Genomic DNA, 19994 nt, shown 5'->3' on the forward strand with positions numbered 1-19994 from the left:
CAACCCGACATGTCGGGTTGCGACCGACCTCAAGCGCTTAACAATAAGAACAGGATGTCTAGGATAAAGGCCCGTAGCGCTCCCCCCCTTTCCAAACTTCTAACACGTACACATTCCTCACACTGGAATGTAATGCAACAATAGGAAACGCAATGAAGAGCAAAGACAATCGTGAGGGCACCCTGTCTTGTCCGGAGGTCCGAATGGGATCAAGGCACTGGACTCTGCATAAGCTTTTTGGCGAGACGTTTTTGGGTGGTGGCAATGACTGGACGGGCTGCGGGTGCTTCGTTAACGTAATAATGCTGGACTTTCCTGTCCTGTGAATGGAGGCCGTCTCCATTCATTGACTGTCATAACTGCAGCTCATTAAGATAAAGTCAGATTGTGCAGATGAAGGTGACTGATGGGCCACCTGAGTGACGGGGGGGCCCAGGGCCATATTGAGAGGGGGGTCCGGGGTATGCTGAAAGGTGACGCCAGCCCTGCAGTACACGACAAAACATTCCACGGTGAGGGAGGCAGCCATTAGTGTGTTGTTTAGTTCATCCCAGCTGAAATGTTTGCTAACATGTGCTGAGGGTGCGCTTCTTCAGTGGATCCGGTGGGCTCCTCCTTCGGAGGACTGCCGCCAAGTCACAAGTGGCTGGAGCAACAGGGGCAGTTTTAGCTCCTGGATTCACACAGCATCTTTCCCAAGGAATTTTCCCCTTTTTTGTTGTTGTACCGTGTGTGCCCTCTCCATTCGAGCTTTGTGAGTCTCAGTCAGGCCTGGTTGAGTAATTAAAAAGCCAAGAGCTCAAGATGGAATCATTAGTGGCTAGTCTGGCATGCTTTTTGCAACACAAAGAAAACTAGAATAACACTTGGTCAAGCGCAGACCCTCCGCCAAGGTTGAGCTGTCAACAAAAGTGAGGAAGAAGTTGTTTGTTTTGTTTGTCTGTCTGCATGTTAGCAGGGCACTTCCCGGTTTAACAGAGAATGCTGTATTTGTGTTTTTGTCCATCAGTATCTAAGACCATTTCTCAGTTTATGACAACAAACCGTACAATTTTGGTTTAAGGGTTGTGGAGGATGGTTCCATTGCAAATCAGTTGGCAAAAAGGAAAACAAATTTCTCTAAAAAATGTAAAATCTTTAATTTCTACTAGTCTGCAGGCAACTTGTTTTTCATTGGAAGACATGACGCTGCTATTCACCATTTTTGATTTGGGAGTGAAAATGGTTCCATTCGGACTAAAAACTGGCAAACAGAATTTCTCTTAACAAAAAATGAAAACAATTGCGGGGTACAATATTTGTTTTTGTTAATCCATATCTTAGCAAACAATCCGCTATATGCGGAACATCACGCAACCAAACCCGGAAAACCGGTTCGCTGAGTTCCTCCGTATGCTGCGCTAACGAGCATGACTACAGTTTGATGACATGACAATTTAGAGCCGAACTTGCTCAAATTTTGTTTTCTTTTTGTCTGGTGTCTTCGGGCAAAACAAATACATTTATATTTTTTATTTTTACAAATATGATATGATATACGTAAACATGAATCAAGCCTCAACATCGGCTATTGTCATCTCTGTTTGCTCTGTGGTGACATCTTGTGTTAAACAAAAGACATTGTAGACATTTAAAGTTCCTCCAGGTGCTTTGTCCCCTTCGCTATTTACGCGAGCCGCTAGAAGTGTTTTGACCTGTTTTGACGAATGCATAATTAAGTTGCGCATATACCAGATTTCCTGGTTGATGACAGCAAGACTGTACTGTTTGGTTTAAGGGTTGTGGTTGTGGAAGGCGGTTTCATCACAAAGCAAATAAACGGCTCTTAAAAAAAACAAGTGGGCCAGGGTATATATATTTTTTTCATTCTGTATGAGAGCAGGCGACTTCCTGGTTCATGATGGGATGACAAATTTTTTATTTGGAATTTTGTGCAGCGCTGCCTTCAGATACAAGTTTAATTTGTTCCTTGACCATGCTTGTATCCCAAAACACTCATATCGCAAATCACCTCTCCCCTTTGAAATAAATGGAAATGCCATTAATCTGTTCCAGGCCTTCAAAATAAAAAAATAAAAATAAAATTTTAATGAGAAAAATAGCACTCTTATCATATTATACTGCATAAAAACATACAGGAATGACAAAATTAAAATATAATAAAAAAAAAAAAACTGTTTTTGTCACACTTCAATGAACGTGCTGCTCATTCTGGTGTGTCCACCTTGGCCACTTGGAGGCAGTATAAGGCACATACGGATATACAGTATCGAATGGAGACTCAGCTCCTCACAGGGATTATCAGGTCCTCTCCGGGATTCTCAGTACAGCAGTAATATTAGTCGTCCTTTGCAGAAGATCAAGGATGTATGCCTGTGTGTATTGTCATATTGTCTGTCTGCATGTGTTGCCCCATCGTTTGTGTTCTGATATCTGTTGCTCAAAGGATAACACTGCCGCATAGATGCTAATTGTTAGCCTGTGTGCCTATGGAGTTTCCCATTGTATGTTAGTGGAGTGCTGGTTTTCTTTTTTCTTTTTTGGATCTACGCATCCATTTGTTAGCAATGATACGTACTGTATACTTTCTGGAGAGTGACTTCAAGAATAATAGAAAAATGGGTCACCATAAGTTTTTTTGGGATGAGGGAAGCAATCCGTCTGGACTGAAACTGTGAAAATGTAAAATACAGCCAATAAAAAATACATTTTGCCTTTGCAAAGGTATCAAGTCCACCACATTCTTTTCCCCCGACCCCTCCCCCACTCGCGCGGTGAACACTAGCCAACATCCGCGAAATGCCACACCAATAAACACTACCAACAAACATTTTTTTTTCTTCCGGCCTCAACGACGCTCCGGATGCTCATTGTCCATCTGCTGCTGACGCCTGGCACGCTCCACTTGTTACTCCATGTCTCCCACTCTCCCACTTGAAAAACTCTTTTTCTCGGCACCTTCCTCTCCACCGCCAAACCCCGCTCTTGACCGCCGTGGCGTCAGACCCGCCTCTCCATGCAGGGTCCTTGAAAGCTCTTTGCGGCCCTCTCAGACACTCCAACCAGCAAGAGTCCGCCCGAGACTTTGACAGGGATGACATGTATTGATAACATGAATGCTTTTGGAATGTAATTGGAAGCCAAGGAAGGTAACATGCAAACTCCAGTCAATAAGGTAGAGATTGGAACCCTGGACCTCAGAACTGTGAGGCAAATGTGTGAACCACTATTTCATCGTACTGCCCTAACTAACCAAAAATAGGAGAAGGAAAACTCCTCTTCCCCTTGTCTTTCAGTTGATTCCTAACAAGCTTGATGTAAACGTTGGCTTTTGTAGCAAAAGCAGCTGTTGGAATTAATGCGAGTGCCTGGCTCGAGGGTATCTCTACGCATGACCTCCCTTCGCCCCCTCCTATTGCTAGCACACACACTCAAAACGTACACTCCTTGGGTACAAACTGTGCTCCGGCCGTAAAACACGGCATAAAAAGAATGTTTGTGAACTAGTCTGCTCCGTTTGTATCTGCTTTGCATCTCTCGATCTGGGCCTTACAGCGCTCGGACCCGGCAGCCGTTCCACCTGCTTCCTCCTCGCTAATCGTTAACCCGAGCAGCGCCGTGCGGCGGCGGTGAATGAGCTGTATTGTGACTGACCACAAGTGCCCCCCCGCCCCACTCCTCGGGTCACCCCGCTCCTTCCCTTGGGGCGGTACCTGATACCTGGGCTGATTTTATCCACCCTGGCTGTGCATGGTGCTCAATGTGTGTGCTTTGAAAGGTGCGTTTTTCTTGATGTCTCGCAGTCAAACAGTAGCTTCCTGCCTGCAGGGCCCGTGTGCTGTTTAAAAGGTGAGCTCCAACACTGGGCACCTGTGTTTCTATACCCCCCCGCCTCTCCACCACCACCTCTCCTTTCTGAAGCTCCCTCTGTTTGCTCCCCTTGACTGGCACGTTTGTTCCAAAGGTGGAGGAGATGAGAGAGTTACTTGAAATCAGAGGATAGGGTTGTCGTTACAGGTGTTTTTCTATGAGTGATCTTCAGATCCTCTTTGGCTGGATTTAAAAATAGCTTTTAATGATGAAAAAGAATAATTTTCATTTTAATTATACATTTAATTAAGTGAATTACAATTAACCAGTTACGCAATACACTACTAGCAAAAGAAGTTGATTTTTTTTAATTTCATCATTTTACAATAAATCAATAAACCCATTACTGTATGAGAGTTTTATTCACATTTTTTTTCAGTGTAAATCCAGCCTTGTCTTTGGCATCGACTGGATGAGTTTCTTTCATGAAGAGGGAGATATCTTCATTTGAAGCCCATCCTCGAAATTGTGAGGTGCTGCACAGCTTCACATCCAAATTACGTCGAGAGGTCAAATACCTGCAAAATTGCAGCCAACCTCTTGAAGGTTTCGAAGAACTTACAAAGCGTTCAGGTAGATTGCTCTGATGTCACACCTGGTGGGCGACTAGTTCACAGTATACATCCAAAATCAAACGCCACCGTAATGAAGACAAGTACTAGAGAAAAGGGATAGATATTAACAGTGGTTAATTTCTTTTTATGCTTGCAAGAATTTTAACATGACCCTTGAACACCTCGACTTCACTTGATCTCCTCATGGAATTGTTTTCGAGTGAAACAAATTGGTAATAGAATTGTCTTTAACCTCCACTGTAATCGGACACTTGTTCAATAACAGGTCATGCTTGGTCTGCAAAAACAAATACTGGAAAACCGAAGCCTTCTCACACGCAATGTGGGTCGGCAGCACCCAAAAACCGCCGTTCGCGCGACACCATGACGGCTCGTTTGTGTGGACAAATTGCGTGGGCCTGCATAATACTCATTTGCCGGGCTCGAATTGCTCGGTCCGGTGTAACTGTCTCGTAGATAAGTGGCTAACTTTACAGATGACTGGCGCGAGACAACCGGAACCCCCACTCCGTCCACCCTCCCTCTGCCCCTGTCGCCACACACTCCTCTTGCTGCCGTTTTGCCAGCTCGTTCTGCGGGGGCCCTCGTTGTGTCTTTTGAGCTCTTACCCCGTAATGGTGATGGACACATGCCTTCTGCTCGACACACACGCACACAGACACCGTGTAACGATGGCTCTGTCTGTGGTAGTGACTCCCTGTCGCACCCGCACCCCCAGCCTGTCCTGCCAGCTTTGTCTGCCCTCAGCTGTTCCGGCCGGGTGCCTATGTTGTACCGACGGGCTCATTACCGCAAGCACTGTGGCCCGAAGCCTCCTCACTAATAGGCCCGCAGAGGCAGGAAGACTTGCGCTTGTGTGGCTTATGTGCCACAACTGTAACTTTGTCTTTTCAGTCTTTTGAAAGTCTGAATGAAGCTTTATTGCATGGAGTTTAATAATTATAGTTTCAAGCCTACAGACTAGGAGTACGAATGAACAGAGAAGGCGACGACGAGCAAAGTGATTCATCTCGACTAATCTTTGAATGTCGGCGAGGAGCTAAGTTCAGCCCGGGTTGTTAGCGGAGGTTAGAGATTCTTTGCTGCGTGTATGTCGTGGCTGTTAAAAAGCTAACAAATGACAGGTCTCGTTATTGCTTGAAAATTGTTATTTTTATGGGTTGGGTGACATTTAAGCCGTCCTTGGAAAAAAAAAAATCTAACCAACTGGAAGCCATTTATTTTTAAGCGGAATTCTCTAAGGTGAGTTTGAAATTATATTTAAGTGTTTTGGATCATAGTTTGTAGTATATTTGCAATTTACACTATTAGTATAGGCGATTATAAACATTTTAAACGAAAATTTTAAAGATGACAAAAATCGGTAAGTACGGTATATAATGAGGCTTCAAAATCGTGAAAAATCAAGCCATTGTCTATCTTCTCAAATGGTGTGAGCGTGTCTGCTAAATGCGCCAAATCACGCACTTGTGACAAATGGACGCTACTTAATGTAGCGTCTTCCTTATGCCTACACATACCTACAGGTTTGAGTCACTAAAATATATCCGCTTAAAGCCTGGAGTGGCTGGAATATATCCCACGGCGTCATCGTGGGGCTTTCTGCACCACGCAGAGAGGCGCTAGCCACCAGATAGCTCGCGGTTAACACGCTTGGACCTAGTAATAATATTACCCCGAATATCCGCTCATGTGAACGAAGGTGCTCAAGTTGGTATATAGTCGCAGAGGGAGGACCGATGCAGGACACCAAAGTGCGGCCCCCAAAAAAATCTGCAAAACTGAAATGGTGAAAAAACAGTTAAAAGCTATATCTACACAAAGGTGTACTACCTACTTCTCAGTCGTTGCAAGTTTTCAGCAATGCTCTTCAAACATTTCTGATGTACAGTATTTAGCAACAAATCTCTGTATTCCCTTTGTGTGTTGTTCATTTGGGTGACTTTAAAAAAACCAAACTGTGGCTCAACCATACACATAAGCAACACATACGAGCCCAGGAATGGAAAAGCGGCACAGTCTAATGAGAACCAATACAAAAAGTCTACCTTCACAAAAGCTATATTTACGTCAGTGGGCACCAGGTGGGCCGGCCCCGCCGAACCGTGGCTAGCTAGTTAGGGCATTGTGGTAATGAGGTGGCAAAAAAAAAAAAAAGGGACGCAGACCCCGAACATAAAAGCAGTCGATGCAGAAAATAAGAAGACGCCATTAGACAGACGCGTGCGTGCAGGGTCGCTGCGCTCGTCCTTTAAAACTGCTGAAAGAAATGGCTGTTATGGGGCTAGTATCACCAAGGTAATAATAATAATAAGAGTAATCCCCCTAGAGGACCTAAAGTACAACCCCTGGAAATGGCGTCCAAAAATTGTTAATGCAAAACAAAATGGCAGACTTCCTGCTTTTTTCTTGTTGTTTCTGAGCATGGATTCTTTAGAGTTTGGTGATGATGGACAAGCTTGCGTAATTTCGTCTTGTGTTTTACAAAATGTCCGACGGGCACTCACAAGTCAATTTTTAGGGGGGTCGCATCCGCTACACGCTCATAAAATTTGGAGAGTTTTGGGGTATGCTACATCCTTAAAAAAAACACACACATTTGAAAAAAAAAAAAAGAAATTATGTCCATTAATTGAAACAACATGAGCATTATACTGCGATTGGCTGGCAACCAGTTCAGGGTGTACCCCGCCTCCTGCCCGATGATAGCTGGGATAGGCTCCAGCACGCCCGCGACCCTAGTGAGGAGAAGCGGCTCAGAAAATGGATGGATGGATGAGCCTTATATATTTTATATATTATATAATAATAATAGTGGATTGATAGTGCAGGTCAATAAATTGCTTCTCGAGCTACCACTACTCCTTACATTAACAATAGTAATACAATTTTAAATAGAGTGTTCCTTGCTATGTTGGGGTTCATTTATTGTGGATTCAGTGCATTGTGGATTATTATTTATTTTCTTTCCATATTCATATCACACATAAGTCGCCATATCGTGGGATTTGTAGTGTTTGCTGTGATTGTTTTATTTTATTTTTGTGGTAAAATAATCGCCTCCTAGCCTAAAACGTAAAAACTTTAAAAAAGAAAGAAAAAGAAGTCATTAAAACACATATTACAAGGAATATAATCTACATAGTGTAGGGTAGTATGTGCACTACTGCAGGTCCAAGAGTTTAAAAGGTGTTTAAGAGTAGAGAAAGTGTTTATAGGGGTATGGTAGAAGTTAATAGGCCTGTGGGGATGATTAATAAGACTCTGGGGAGTTTCATAAAGCTTTAAAATATGTATAAATATATTTAAAACAAGAATAAGTGGTCGCTACTTTGCGGTTTACACCTATTGCGGGGGTGGTCCGGGACCTCACCTGGATGTTAAACAAGATGATACAAATTATAAAAATATCATTAAAAAATAAACATGATACTTATACAAATAATAATAATTTTTGGAAGTCACATTTCATTGAACACGCAACAGGAAGCTCACCTTTGCCATGCTTTAATTAAAAATAATTCTTTAGAAACTCCCTATTTACAGTACATCTGCAATAATAATAACCGTGTATATGAATAAAAAATAGTCACAATTCTTACCAACATGGCAACAAACTAAGCACGTGTATGGAAGCCTGTTTTTGCTTTTTGTCATCAATTCAACATCCACTAGCCCTGCCGCTTGCCCCACAGGTAAGTCATCATTTACATATGTACATCATGTAGACAAATAGAGGGATTTTTTTTTCCATCTCATTCACAAGCAGACAAATCAAGAATGAAAATATTCCCCATTTTAAAAGGAAAGCATTGTAAAACAACAACAACAACAACAAAATAAAAATCAAGCATAGTTCATTATAAAGATGTTGCATATCCTTAGTCAGGTGTGCGAGAAAACAAGTCTTTGGCTGAACAACTGCAATAAGTACTGAAAAAGATGCACCGCGTGACACGTAAGGCTGCAGATGTGTAAACGTGCTCGAGTCCGAGTTACCCTGCGTCGCTTGGATCGTTGGCAATGACAAATAAATAATTGACTTGGTAAAAAAAAAAAAAAAAAAGACAACAACAAAATAGGTTGCTGGTCCATCTGCAGAGTCGTCAGAAAATTCCATCCAGGTTGTAGTCTGGCTCGTGAAGGTCCGTCCAGCGGGGGACTAGAGGTGGTCGTAGGCAGCCGCTGAGGGGGGGCCGCTGCGGGAGGCTGTGCTGTAATAGTAGGGTGAACCTGAGGGGGCGCACATACAACAATGTGAGTCACTAATGAGTTTTATATATTTTTTAATCCATATTATCAGCAATTTGTAGTTATCCTTCGGTTTTTATGACCAAAATGTTCATCTATTATGTTGCTTCGGTTTCATCTATGCTGTCCATTGCATTGTTTCCCCGCATGGAGCATGCAGCAGGCACAATGAGCTCATGTTGCTAGAAATAAGTTCCAATAGCAACAGAATGCGACAACTCACATTCACACCGATGGACAATTCAGAGTTCAATTAACCATGGCTGACTTGACGAGAGAAGCATGGTGCACCTGGACTGGTCGCCCGTCAATCACAGGGAACATTAGACAAAGAAGCAGACAGCCATATTGATGGATGTACTATGCATGGAGACTCAGCTCCTCTCTCGCTTCTCAGTACAGTAGTAATATTACTCGTTCTTTGCAGAGGATATAGAATGTATACGTGTGAGTATCGTAATATTGTCTGCATCATTTGTGTTCAGATATCCGTTGCTTAACACATTCACTGCCATTGACGGCTTTAGAAGTCAAATATCCATGTTAACTGGGAAGGCTGGAAGTGAATGAGTTAAAAGGTACTAACCGCACCACATAGATACTAAGTGTTAGCCTGTGTGCCTAGGGCGTTTATATTAGCATTAAACTAGCGGACAGTCTATGTCGTTTATGTTGCCATATTAAAAGCTTGAAGTTTATTTGCCAAACTGCAGATTGCCGTAAAGTAAGTTGAGTCACCTGCCACACCATACAGCGCTATCTCAAGTTAGCGCTCGCAAGTCAAAGCAAAAAATCGTCCGTTCGACAGCTTGTATATTGCACAACTCGTAGGTTGAGTCACTCCTATCTCAAGGCACCACTGTATGTTTATTGTGTTTTCAATCATACTTAACTATATTTATATATAGTGTGTATAGAATTCAATTTATAACTATAATTGTACCTGTGGCTAAAACGTGAAGTGTGGAGAGTCTCTGTCGTGGAAATGCACGAGTGCAGTCAATTAATGGGGTGATCTCTGCTTCTTCCTTGACAATTGTGCCATGTTGGTTGTGGTTCAACAGAAAATAATACAATACAGTGCTGTGTGTGGCGGTTCAAAACGTCGTTCGTTGCGTGGCGGGCCTAAACTGACTTTTGGAGAAAGAAGCAGGGTACACCCTGGACTGGTAGCCACTCAATCACAAGGCACAAATAGACAAACAAGCATTCACACCGATGGACAATTTTTTTTCAGTGAACCTATGATTTTTGGAATTTGGCAAAAAGTTCCTGGACAAAACCTGAGCAGAGATTCGAACCTGACTACCTCCTTCCGTTAACAAACACCCGGCCAGCGTCACTCACCCAGTATGCTGGAGTTAGTGAACCTCCAAGCGTCGCTGTAGGAGGCGTACGGCGAGTGGCTGTAGGACTGAGCGGGGTAGTCGGCGCCTGAGGGAGGGTAAAAAAAAAAATAAAAAAAAAAAAGGTTACATGATTTTTTTTTTTTTTTTTAAGAAACAAGATCGTCCATTTCTGTGAGATGTTTACGCGCCGCTTAGCTCATCATTCACCAGCAGTTTAGCTGAGCCTGTAAACCATTAATCTACAATGCAGGCGGAGGCCCAAATCCCTCGAACCCAGTGGTGCATGCCCTTCGCCCTCAAGCCTCCTCTTCTTGCACTTCCTGCTTGAGCCTCCCTCCTTCCTCTTCGGCTCTCTTTTTTTCACATTCCAATATCTAATTGGTAATTATGTTGGCTGGAATGAATCCTCATGAATCTCCACCTCCAGCTCCTCTAGTCCGTACCCCACCACCACAAGCACCTCCATCCCCCCCTATACGAGGTAATTGTGTATCAACGCTCCCTCACTGCGAGCCCACCAGAAAAATAATAAATCAGACCCTCTCATTTCGCGCTTCGAAGGGCAGACTTCAAATAAAAAAAAAAAATAAAAAAAAATGCCTCACACACACACAAAGTGGCATCCTGACACACACACACACACACTACAAAGACCACCCTCCTGGGCCCCCTGGTTCCCATGGCGATGTGTGGTCAGAGGTGTTTGGCTGGGTGGGGGTAGTGGGCAGCAGGGTGGAACCCCCAAGCCTGTTCCTTGTACCCCCTGGGCCCATGTACTCACACACACACACACACACACACACACACGCTGTTCAAGTCAACTCATTAACTCCAGTCAAGCCTCCGTCGCAAACCGCTGCTTTTCCTTATCCACCCCCCCCCCCAATATTCTCTCTCTTTTATGTTTGTGTGTGTGTTTGTGTGTGTGTGTGTGTGTGCAGTACAACAACAACACGTACCTGCGACTACGCCAGCAATGGCAGACGAGGAGTATCCCGACTGGGCCGGCGACGGGATGTGAGGCGGGTAACCCGGCAGGGTGGAGCTCACCATGTCTCGCCCTGAAAACCACCCACAGAATGAGACGTACGTTAGGTTAGCGTTATTATGTTGGTAATCCACTCACCGGGCAAAATATTAGGTACACAAGTGCATCCAAAATTATGGCTGTACAAAAATACAAATGTTTAATTTTGAAACATATTGGAAATTTTACCTCGGCAGGCGATCAGATAATGTATTTGTTGAGTCGGCCAATGCAACTTCTGCTTGAGCGGTATGTGAGTCATGACCCGAATTTAAGTAACCGTACAAGATTGTATGTTTGGGACCAGGGGGCAGCACCTGTTTAGTGGAAGCATCACTGCAGCTTCCGCGTTAGTTGGAAGACCTCGTATACTGCATTCTGCGAGTCAACTCTACGCAACCTCGCCTCAAGCGGCATCGGGCTTGTTGTCAAACGTTTGTACACCTCGTTCTACGTAACTGGAAACAATCGAATGTTTGTGCGTGACAGCAGCCGCCGCGTTTGTCGGAAGAACTTCGCAACCGCTCTGTGCAACCTCTCCTTGAGCAGCATGTACGCCTCATTCCAGGAACTGGACACAAATGTATGCTTGCGATCAGGACGGTGGCTCAGTAGCTGCCATGTTAGTCGGAAGACGCCATGCAATTTCTCTTTCTCATAAGAAATAAACTCAAAATAACGTTTTGACACCTGAGCTTTATCAAAAGCACATGATCATGAGATGAGCGGATAACTGGGTGACATCCCGAGGGGGTCGTGGACGTTACCTGAGATGATTGACTGGCCGCCGATCTGGCCATACACAGGTGCGTGATGGGAGAATGAGTTGAAGGAATTAGAGAAATGGGTGCTAGCTCCACCGCCGCAGCTGCTGCTACTCATAGAAACCGGTTTCTGCAGCTCCACAAATGGCAGGTTGGACGGCGCCATGTTTGGCGAGGCGGGGCTGGTGCTGGTAACTTCTGGTGACATTTCCTGCTTCAAACAGAGCGGCAGGGACTGGAGGGGCTCTGGACGAGGGTGCGGCGAGGCGGGAAAATGGACGAAATGAAACAATGGAAAACCAAAAACCATGGAAAACCGAATCCAGGAACGACGGGTGGCTAAAACTGGTTTTGGCGAGGAGGGCGTCATCTCACCAGGCACCATGGTGTAGCTCTGATGCGCCGTCAGGTTGCGTCCAATGGCGGAGCCGGACGATGACAGGCTGCTCTTGGCCTCGTCCAGGCTGCCGCTGATGAGCGACAGCGGGTACAAAGTCTGAAGGCCAAGGATTAGCTATTAGCTGTCGCCCCAGGGAAAAAAAAAACAAAACCCAAACCAAACATGCTCATGTCTCGGAATTCCTAACAACACATCACGTGACGCTGGGGTCCTCACCTGCTCCGTCTTGCTACCCGAGGCGGAGGTGGAGAAGGAGTCGGGAGGGTAGTGGGGACGCTCAAAGCCGCAGTCCAAGTGCTGCGAGAAGTGGTCCATACGCATGCTTTTCCTGGGAATGGCGCCGCCGCCGCTGCCCTGAGAGTCCACACTGTGCCGACAGCTGTCCTGGTCGCCTGATGACCAAAGGAAGCAGAAGTTGACCATTCTGAGGAAGACCTGTGGCTGCTCACAATGCCCTGAGCATCTGACAGTTCCCGGCCCGAGGAGATGACCGCTGTGCTGAAGCAACCTCCCTAACCACCCAAGTTTTTGTTCCTCTTGCATCAAGGGGACCCACTTTAGTTTGTATGGTGTGATGAGTCAGTTAAGGTTGTCAAGATTTCCAGATCGATGTGAAAATGTAATTTTAAAATGATTTCTACTAGACCCTAATATGCTTTGTAAAAGGTACATACGGTTTATAGATCCACTGTGATCTGTATGTTGCACATGTGGAAATGAAAACACAGATAATATTGTTGAAATAGTACTCATTTTTGTTACATTTCAGATTCCTCACAAGATAATAAGGGAAAAAGTTAATAATTTCGAAATGTATCCCACTAGGAATTGTTTGCACCAAAAAAAAAAAAAAGAGATGGATGACGAAGTCCAATTTGGCGCTGATCCCAATGACAAGGCCTTAGTGGAGGTTCTAGTGGGGGCTCTTACTGTCATCATGGCTCCTCTTGCCCTCGCTGCTGGGTTGGGGGATTCCTAAGAGGCCGCTAATGGAGTAGGTGGAGCCCAAAGAGTCGGAGTGCGGAGACTCGGGCGGGGTGACGGCCGAACTAGGAACTTGAAAAAGGAAAACATTGGCTTATAAATCGAGCATATATATACGACAATGGAGGAAGGAAGGAAAGGGTCTTAGACTTACTCAAGGTTTGTCCAGGGCTTAGGCCTTTTCCATCCAGAGGGAGATTGAACGGCTGCTGGACTTTGGTTCGAATGATCCTGATAGAGAAGAAGGCCACACAATGATGACTTACGGCACAGGTGTCAAACTCAAGGCCCCCCCTCCAGATCCGGCCCTCAGCGTCATTTTGTGCCCCCGTGAATCCTTGCCTCAATTTTTTTTTTTCTGGACCTCTGTTCAAAGCTATGCATAAAAATTATAATAACCAAATGCAGTGGCAATTATGCAATGTGTTGGAGTGATGTAGATCTATATATTTATATATTTATATTTATATATTGAGTTCCTAGCTCCTCCCTGTCATACAAAGCTTGCCTCTTGAGATCTTGAGGTGTGTCGCTTTAATAAACCTCCTTGTTAAAACCCAAGTACTGTACTACTTTTCAATTTCGACAGGGTTTGGGCAGCATCATAAAGAGCATAAAAATACGAATAGATTGAGTTTTCCAGGGAATTGGTGAATAGTTCACGGCGAACAGTGACTGAAGACAATCACGAGTGCGCTCGCAGGCCGGTTGCTCACCTGTTGATGGAGCTGACGCTGGGCACGGTGTCGCCGTCGCACACCGCCTCGGCGAGCAGCCTGTCCCTGATCTCCCAGGCGAACATGGTGGGGTTCTGCCTCTTGTACTCTGCGATCTTGTCCACCACCTTCGGCGTGGCCACTTTGGGCTTGGAGCCGCCGATCACGCCGGGCTTGATGCTGCCTGTCTCGTAATACCTGCGGGGGAACCGTTTTGAATGGAAAGCCGTTTGAGCGCTTTTTGACTGTCATTGATATCCATGAACTAGTAGGCTCTTTGTCCTCTCTAGTAAGAAAATTCAGCCCATTAAATGAACGACTGTCTTACTAGTAAAACAAAACAAAAAATTCCACCGCAGTATGACATTTCTGCACATGAGTTGGACAACTTTGGCAGGCCTTTAGGATAACTACATGTTACTTGTAAGGAAAAAGTGTGCACTTGTTCTGGTGTTCCAGCCTTGGCCACCGGGAGGCAGTACTGTATAACAGTCATGCAGACACAAACGAAGACAAATAATACACGTCGTCTTCTACTACAACTCTGTAAGTTTCTGAAATATTAGTCATTTTTTGTAGAGGATAAATAATGTAATATATGCTTGTTAGTATTGTTATATTATTATCCATCTAAATGTGCTGTTCCACCATTTGTGTTCAAATATACATTGGTTAAAGAGTTTGTAAAACCGCGACTATCGATGCTAACCGTTCGCATGTGAATGTTTCCCCATATCTTAAACTAGGAGGCCATTTTTTTAAGCATAATTGGTTGTTTTAAAAATGTGTAATTCTCTGTGTTTGATGTTCAGTGTGACAGTAAACTTCAACTGGGAATGGTGTTAAACAGCTTGGAGCCTCTTTTTTTAAATTGTATTATTATTATTTTTTTTTTTTGATGAATTCATCTCTATCTGCCAAACGGCTGCTTAGTGCGAAGTGAGTTGAATTGAGTTCACTGCCACCATACAGCGCTCGGATCTCAAGCTTGTTAAAGCCAAAAAAATGGCGGCTTGTATCTCGAAAAACTTGGAAAGTCGGGCCGTACAGTATCTCAAGACGCCACTGTCAACTCGTGCACAGTTTTGCTTTAATAGTAACATGTAGCTGTCCTACTGGAGAATTGTCATACATGCTATAAAAATGTCCTACTAGATGCATGTAGTCGCGCGTTAGTAGTGTGTAATTGCATACTAGTACTGCGCTATGGAAAGGTGTTTGAGCATTTATTTGATATTCTTATCCGGCTTAAGGTCCATGTACTACTACACTCTCTGTCCTCACTAATAAGACAATTCAGCACTCTAGTGGAATGACTAGGGCCTACTAGTAGAACAACTGTGTCTTACTAGTAACGTTTATTCCACTACTATTTTGGCTACTAGTACGACCTCAAGGATGTCGAATAAATACTCAAACGTCTTTCCGCAGTTTGCACTAACAAGCCGTCCAAAGGGTACAAGTGGCAACTCACCGTCCCAGGATCTTGCTGACGCAGCCGTGACTGACGCGGAGCTGGCGGGAGATGTCGCACGGCCGGACCCCCTGGTGGGCCATGTCCACGATGCGTTGCCGGATCACCTCCGGAAGTGGACGGCCATTAACAAACATTCCGCCTAGTTGGTTAAGACCCCCATGACCTGGGGGAGGAGGGGGGATGAACACTGATGAATGTCAGGGAACCAAACACGCCGATTCTTGTGTGTCTTCAATGTAAAGCAGTGGTTCTCAAACTTTTCGCAACAAGTACGTCTGAAGAAAAAAAGAAAAGAAAAAAAAACACTCCACGTACCACCATCATGACCAACATTGAAATACAGTAGGTAGTAGGCCTACGTGTTCATCAAAAAGCGAGACAGAGGTTTTAATCCTAAAAAGTATAAATGATATTACTGTAAACCACTGTAACAGTATGCACAGTTTGAACATTAACACGGCGCTTAAATATAGGAAATGTATTGCAAATAAGTTATAAATTATACCTAAACAAATGTTTGAAAACAAACTGTTCTATAAGATTAAATACTACTATATTGTACTTGAAAGTTAACTACAACTGAGCTGTACTTAACAAATTCAGTGATTCTTTCACATACCACTAGAGGGAGCCTGCTAATCAATGATGGAAAAGCATTGGAAAGCACTATATGTATCAATGTACAGGTGCATTTTTATTTTTTTTATTTTTATTTTTTTACTTTTTTTATGGCAATTACAAGGAAGCGTCAATTATCCGCGGGCTTTCGCTATTCGCGGTCGGGCTTGGTCCTTATCCCCTGCCAATAGCGGGGGTCCGCTGTATTCTCATTCCTCGAGCTAGTAAATTTGCGGGTATCGTGAGCTGAAAGCTATAGTCATCAAAATAACAAAAAGATACGACTCTAGTAAATCTATGTGATATAGTTTGAATGGAACTTCTGAAATGAATGAATTTTCTCACCATTTATCGAGATCTTTTATGATCATTCCTTTTTTCCCCCCATAACATCATATATTCATAAGTCACTTGCTTTTGTGTGTTGAATATATGAAGTACTAGAATGTATTTTATTTCACTCTTATAATAAATGCACGTTTTGCAGTTTTCAAACTGCTAGCAAAATTTGAACGTAGCCTCACGTCAACCCCCGCACCCGCGCTCTCGCGTCTCTGCCCAAAGAAACGCCCGTGCGTGCCAACTACATTACTAGCATGGCTTATTCATGATGGAGTGTTGACAAACACAATATGTTACCGGTTTGATGTTGTATTATTTGGAATGCATAATCAATTAAAAATATAAGAGAGGTAATCAACTTACCTGACGACCCGGTAAGAATGGTGACACGATGTATGTGGTGGTTTTCCAACCCCAATATGCAGCCGTCCGCGTATAGGACACTACTGTAATATATGTTTACCCTTTGTCTTAAGAACTGTCGTTTTTGTTTTGGTTTTTGTTTGTTTTTGTAGCGAACCTTTGTTAAATAATCAGCCCAAGAAACTATAATAGTCTCCTTTGCGAGAGGCTGCGGCACGATGAATGAAATGATTGACACACTATCCGGTCACGCCTCCTGTCTCAGTTGAAAGTCTCTGATTGGCTATTCTTGTCGTGCCGTGACCAGTTGTCAAATAACCACTGGCAGTGAATAATAACTACAATTAAATTAGAGGCATTCGATGGGGCCAGAGATGAATTATTTTTCAAAAGATCTTTTTAAAGAAGTGTGAGCACATGCTACATTTGAGTTGGGTTGGGAAGTGTTGGGGTGACGCGCGCACGCATGCGAGCACGCACGCGCACGCACAGGAGGTCTCTTGCACGAACACTGTCTCTTTTGATTTAACCCATTGAGTCGCGTCTCTTTCTCTCAGCCTTTTGCCAGCTTTCATTTCCACATCAAACACACTTCTGGGAGGGGGAGGGTGGGGGTGGGTGTCTTTTGGGGAGTAAGGGGCGGGGGAACTGTGGGAGGGGGGTGGGGGGGGGGGGGGGGGGGTCTCTATTAACGCTGCCAGCCGAGTGTGGAGACAAAAATCTCCCCGCCAAGCTTCATCAACCTGCAGGATATTAAAGTCGAGCAACACCCCCCCCCCCCTCGGGTGGGTGGGAGTGAGGGGTGGTGGGTGGTGGTGGTGGTGGGGTTGGGGGGCGGGGGGGGGGGGGCAATATGGTGCATGCGCACAAAAGTGGCGTGCGCGCCAATATAAAACATGCATTCGTTACCAAATTAGATAGATAGATAGATCATGAATACGTTTTTTATTCACACTTGACTGGTTAATAATTTAGAGTATATATATATATATATTATATAAAGAATTATTATTTAAGTCCTCCATCTTATTTACTAATTGTTAATACTGATCGTCAATATAGGTAATACAACATGATTATGCAATGGAGAATTGTATATAATAAATATTTGAAAAATATTTACTCTGGCAAATTTTGAATACTACTAATAAACACACAATGCTTTACGTCTACACTAAGTTAATGATACAATAATAAGTGATATGTACCCTTACTTGACCATTATAAATAAAAAAAATATAATAAAAATAATTATTTACGCTTAATAATTTTTCATATAAATAATAAATATACATTATAAGAAATATGAATGAATGTACAGGTTGTCAGCCTATCACAGGGCAACCAATAACACTCACAGTCACACTGAAATATAAATAATACAAAAAATAATCATTTACTCTTTCTTGACAAGTGTTGATAATAAGAATATGTATGCTTTCTTTATTATGGTTAATAATGAATAAATATAAACAATCAAATTATATATTACTCCTACGTATTGTTAATATTAGTAATAAATATGTGTAATCGAATTATTTAGCCAACTCATACTTGACTAATGCTAATCGTAAATGTATATAAATGATCATTAAAAAAGAGAATTGTTTACTCCTACTTGTCAACCACACTTGGTGGATCGCACGCTTTCTTTCTGCCATTACGATGCTGCTTTGACATCTGCTTGGCTTGCACTTTTCCATTTTGTGTGTCTTGTCTTATATTTAGACGAACTACTTTGGGACCACTCGAGTTGTCAGAATGTCAATCAAACACAAATGGAGTAAAAGTTGAGCAAATGAATAAATCGTGGAGAATAATGCGATTTTTTTGGGGCGGCATAATGTATCGGGAAGGAATGAGAAAATGCAGGGGTCGCATGGAGATGTTTTAAAAGCAATACTAGCACGAGTACATGTTTTTTTTGTTTTTTGTTTTTGTTTTGTTTCGTGTAGTGCAATGGTTCTCTCATTTTCAGAAAAGGCCCCTCTGACATTTACTTCTGTTTGACCCAGTCTTGCATCCGCTTTGTCCATATTTGGCTTAGACCACTTTCCTCTGATCGGTTGCCTCTGTGTAGAACACCCAACCTTCACTTCTTGTGAGAGCAGATGTGTTTGACATGTTGACAAATTTTACTGTACTTCAAAAGTGAAAAATGTGCTTTGCTGCATTAAAAAAGTCAACTTCAACTGAACTGTTTTCAAAGAAATTACTGGATTCAAAAAAGTTAAATACAACTGAACTGTGCTTAAATGCAATGTACTAAAAACTAATATATGTACTGGAAAAAAAGTTAAATACAACTGAACTCTGCTTAAATGTAATGTACTAAAAAGTAATATATGTACTGGAAAACAAGTTGAATACAACAGAACTGTACAAAAACAATCTATTGTACTTACTTAAAAAGTAAAAATGATACTTTACTGAATTAAAAAATACGACTGTACTTGAAAACTGTACAGCACTGAAAAGTACAAAATGGACTGGACTGAATTTAAAAAAAGTTAAATACAACTGAACTGTACTTCAAAAAAGGTACTGTACTTGAAAAGTAGAAAATATACTGTACTGCATTTAAAAAAAAATGTTTCATTCTTCATATGTTTGCTTGTATTTCATGTTTTAAACGTTATGAATTGTATTTCATTCAGTGATTCTTTTGCGTACCACAAGAAGAAGCCCGCGTGCCACTCGTGGTACCCGTGCCACACTTTGCGAGTCACGGGTGCAGCCTGTGTATTTACCTCTTGCCGTGCCAGCGGACATATCCCTGAGATGTTGCTCCCTGCACCTCCACCAGCCGAACGTGAGCACGCTCTCGTCCTCCACCCTGCCCCTCTTTTTTGTCCTCTTCTTTTTCTTCTTCTTCTTCTTCTACTCCCTGCACGTTCGCCCTGCCCCGACGGGCATGAGGGTGGCTCGTCCGATTCTGCAGCAACACAACACTTCTGATCATCTTTGACAATTCGTTAGCCTCATAGCATAATTGCTTAGGTCATTTTAAACCTATTATCACAATAGCCATCATTTTTTTCCCCCACATAGGTTGAATGAAGGCAACTGGACTCTTCTTGTTTGATTTATTTAATTGTTTCTTCTGAAAAGAATCACTGAATCAAATGTTCAAATTGTGCGTAATGTTACAATGGTTTCAACTTTTTGTTTTGTTTTTAGCATAGTACATTTGTTAAGTGCAGTTCAGTTGTATTTAACTTTGAAGTACAATACGTTTCCATTTAATCTTTTTGAACT

General features: G+C 43.0%; 1 protein-coding gene across 2 annotated transcripts; it reads right to left on the minus strand.

Moving 5' to 3' along the window:
- Positions 1–8607: 8607 nt before the first annotated feature.
- Positions 8608–19565, minus strand: pax8 (paired box 8). 2 transcript variants are annotated; one of them, XM_061698395.1, is made up of 11 exons: positions 19487–19565; positions 15411–15576; positions 13937–14134; positions 13375–13451; positions 13167–13292; positions 12453–12628; positions 12212–12332; positions 11840–12082; positions 11005–11106; positions 10044–10130; positions 8608–8678 (listed from the first exon to the last, which is right to left on the minus strand). In XM_061698395.1, exons 1-11 carry the CDS (start codon positions 19506–19508, stop codon positions 8608–8610), a joined length of 1389 nt encoding a protein of 462 aa, XP_061554379.1. In that variant the 5' UTR covers positions 19509–19565. The 2 variants fall into 2 exon arrangements, with proteins under 2 accessions (XP_061554379.1, XP_061554378.1); XM_061698394.1 differs by having other exon boundaries at positions 11840–12175.
- Positions 19566–19994: the final 429 nt, after the last annotated feature.

This window comes from Phycodurus eques, chromosome 15 (genome assembly GCF_024500275.1).
Source record: "Phycodurus eques isolate BA_2022a chromosome 15, UOR_Pequ_1.1, whole genome shotgun sequence".
In the NCBI taxonomy this organism is placed as follows: Eukaryota; Metazoa; Chordata; class Actinopteri; order Syngnathiformes; family Syngnathidae; genus Phycodurus; species Phycodurus eques.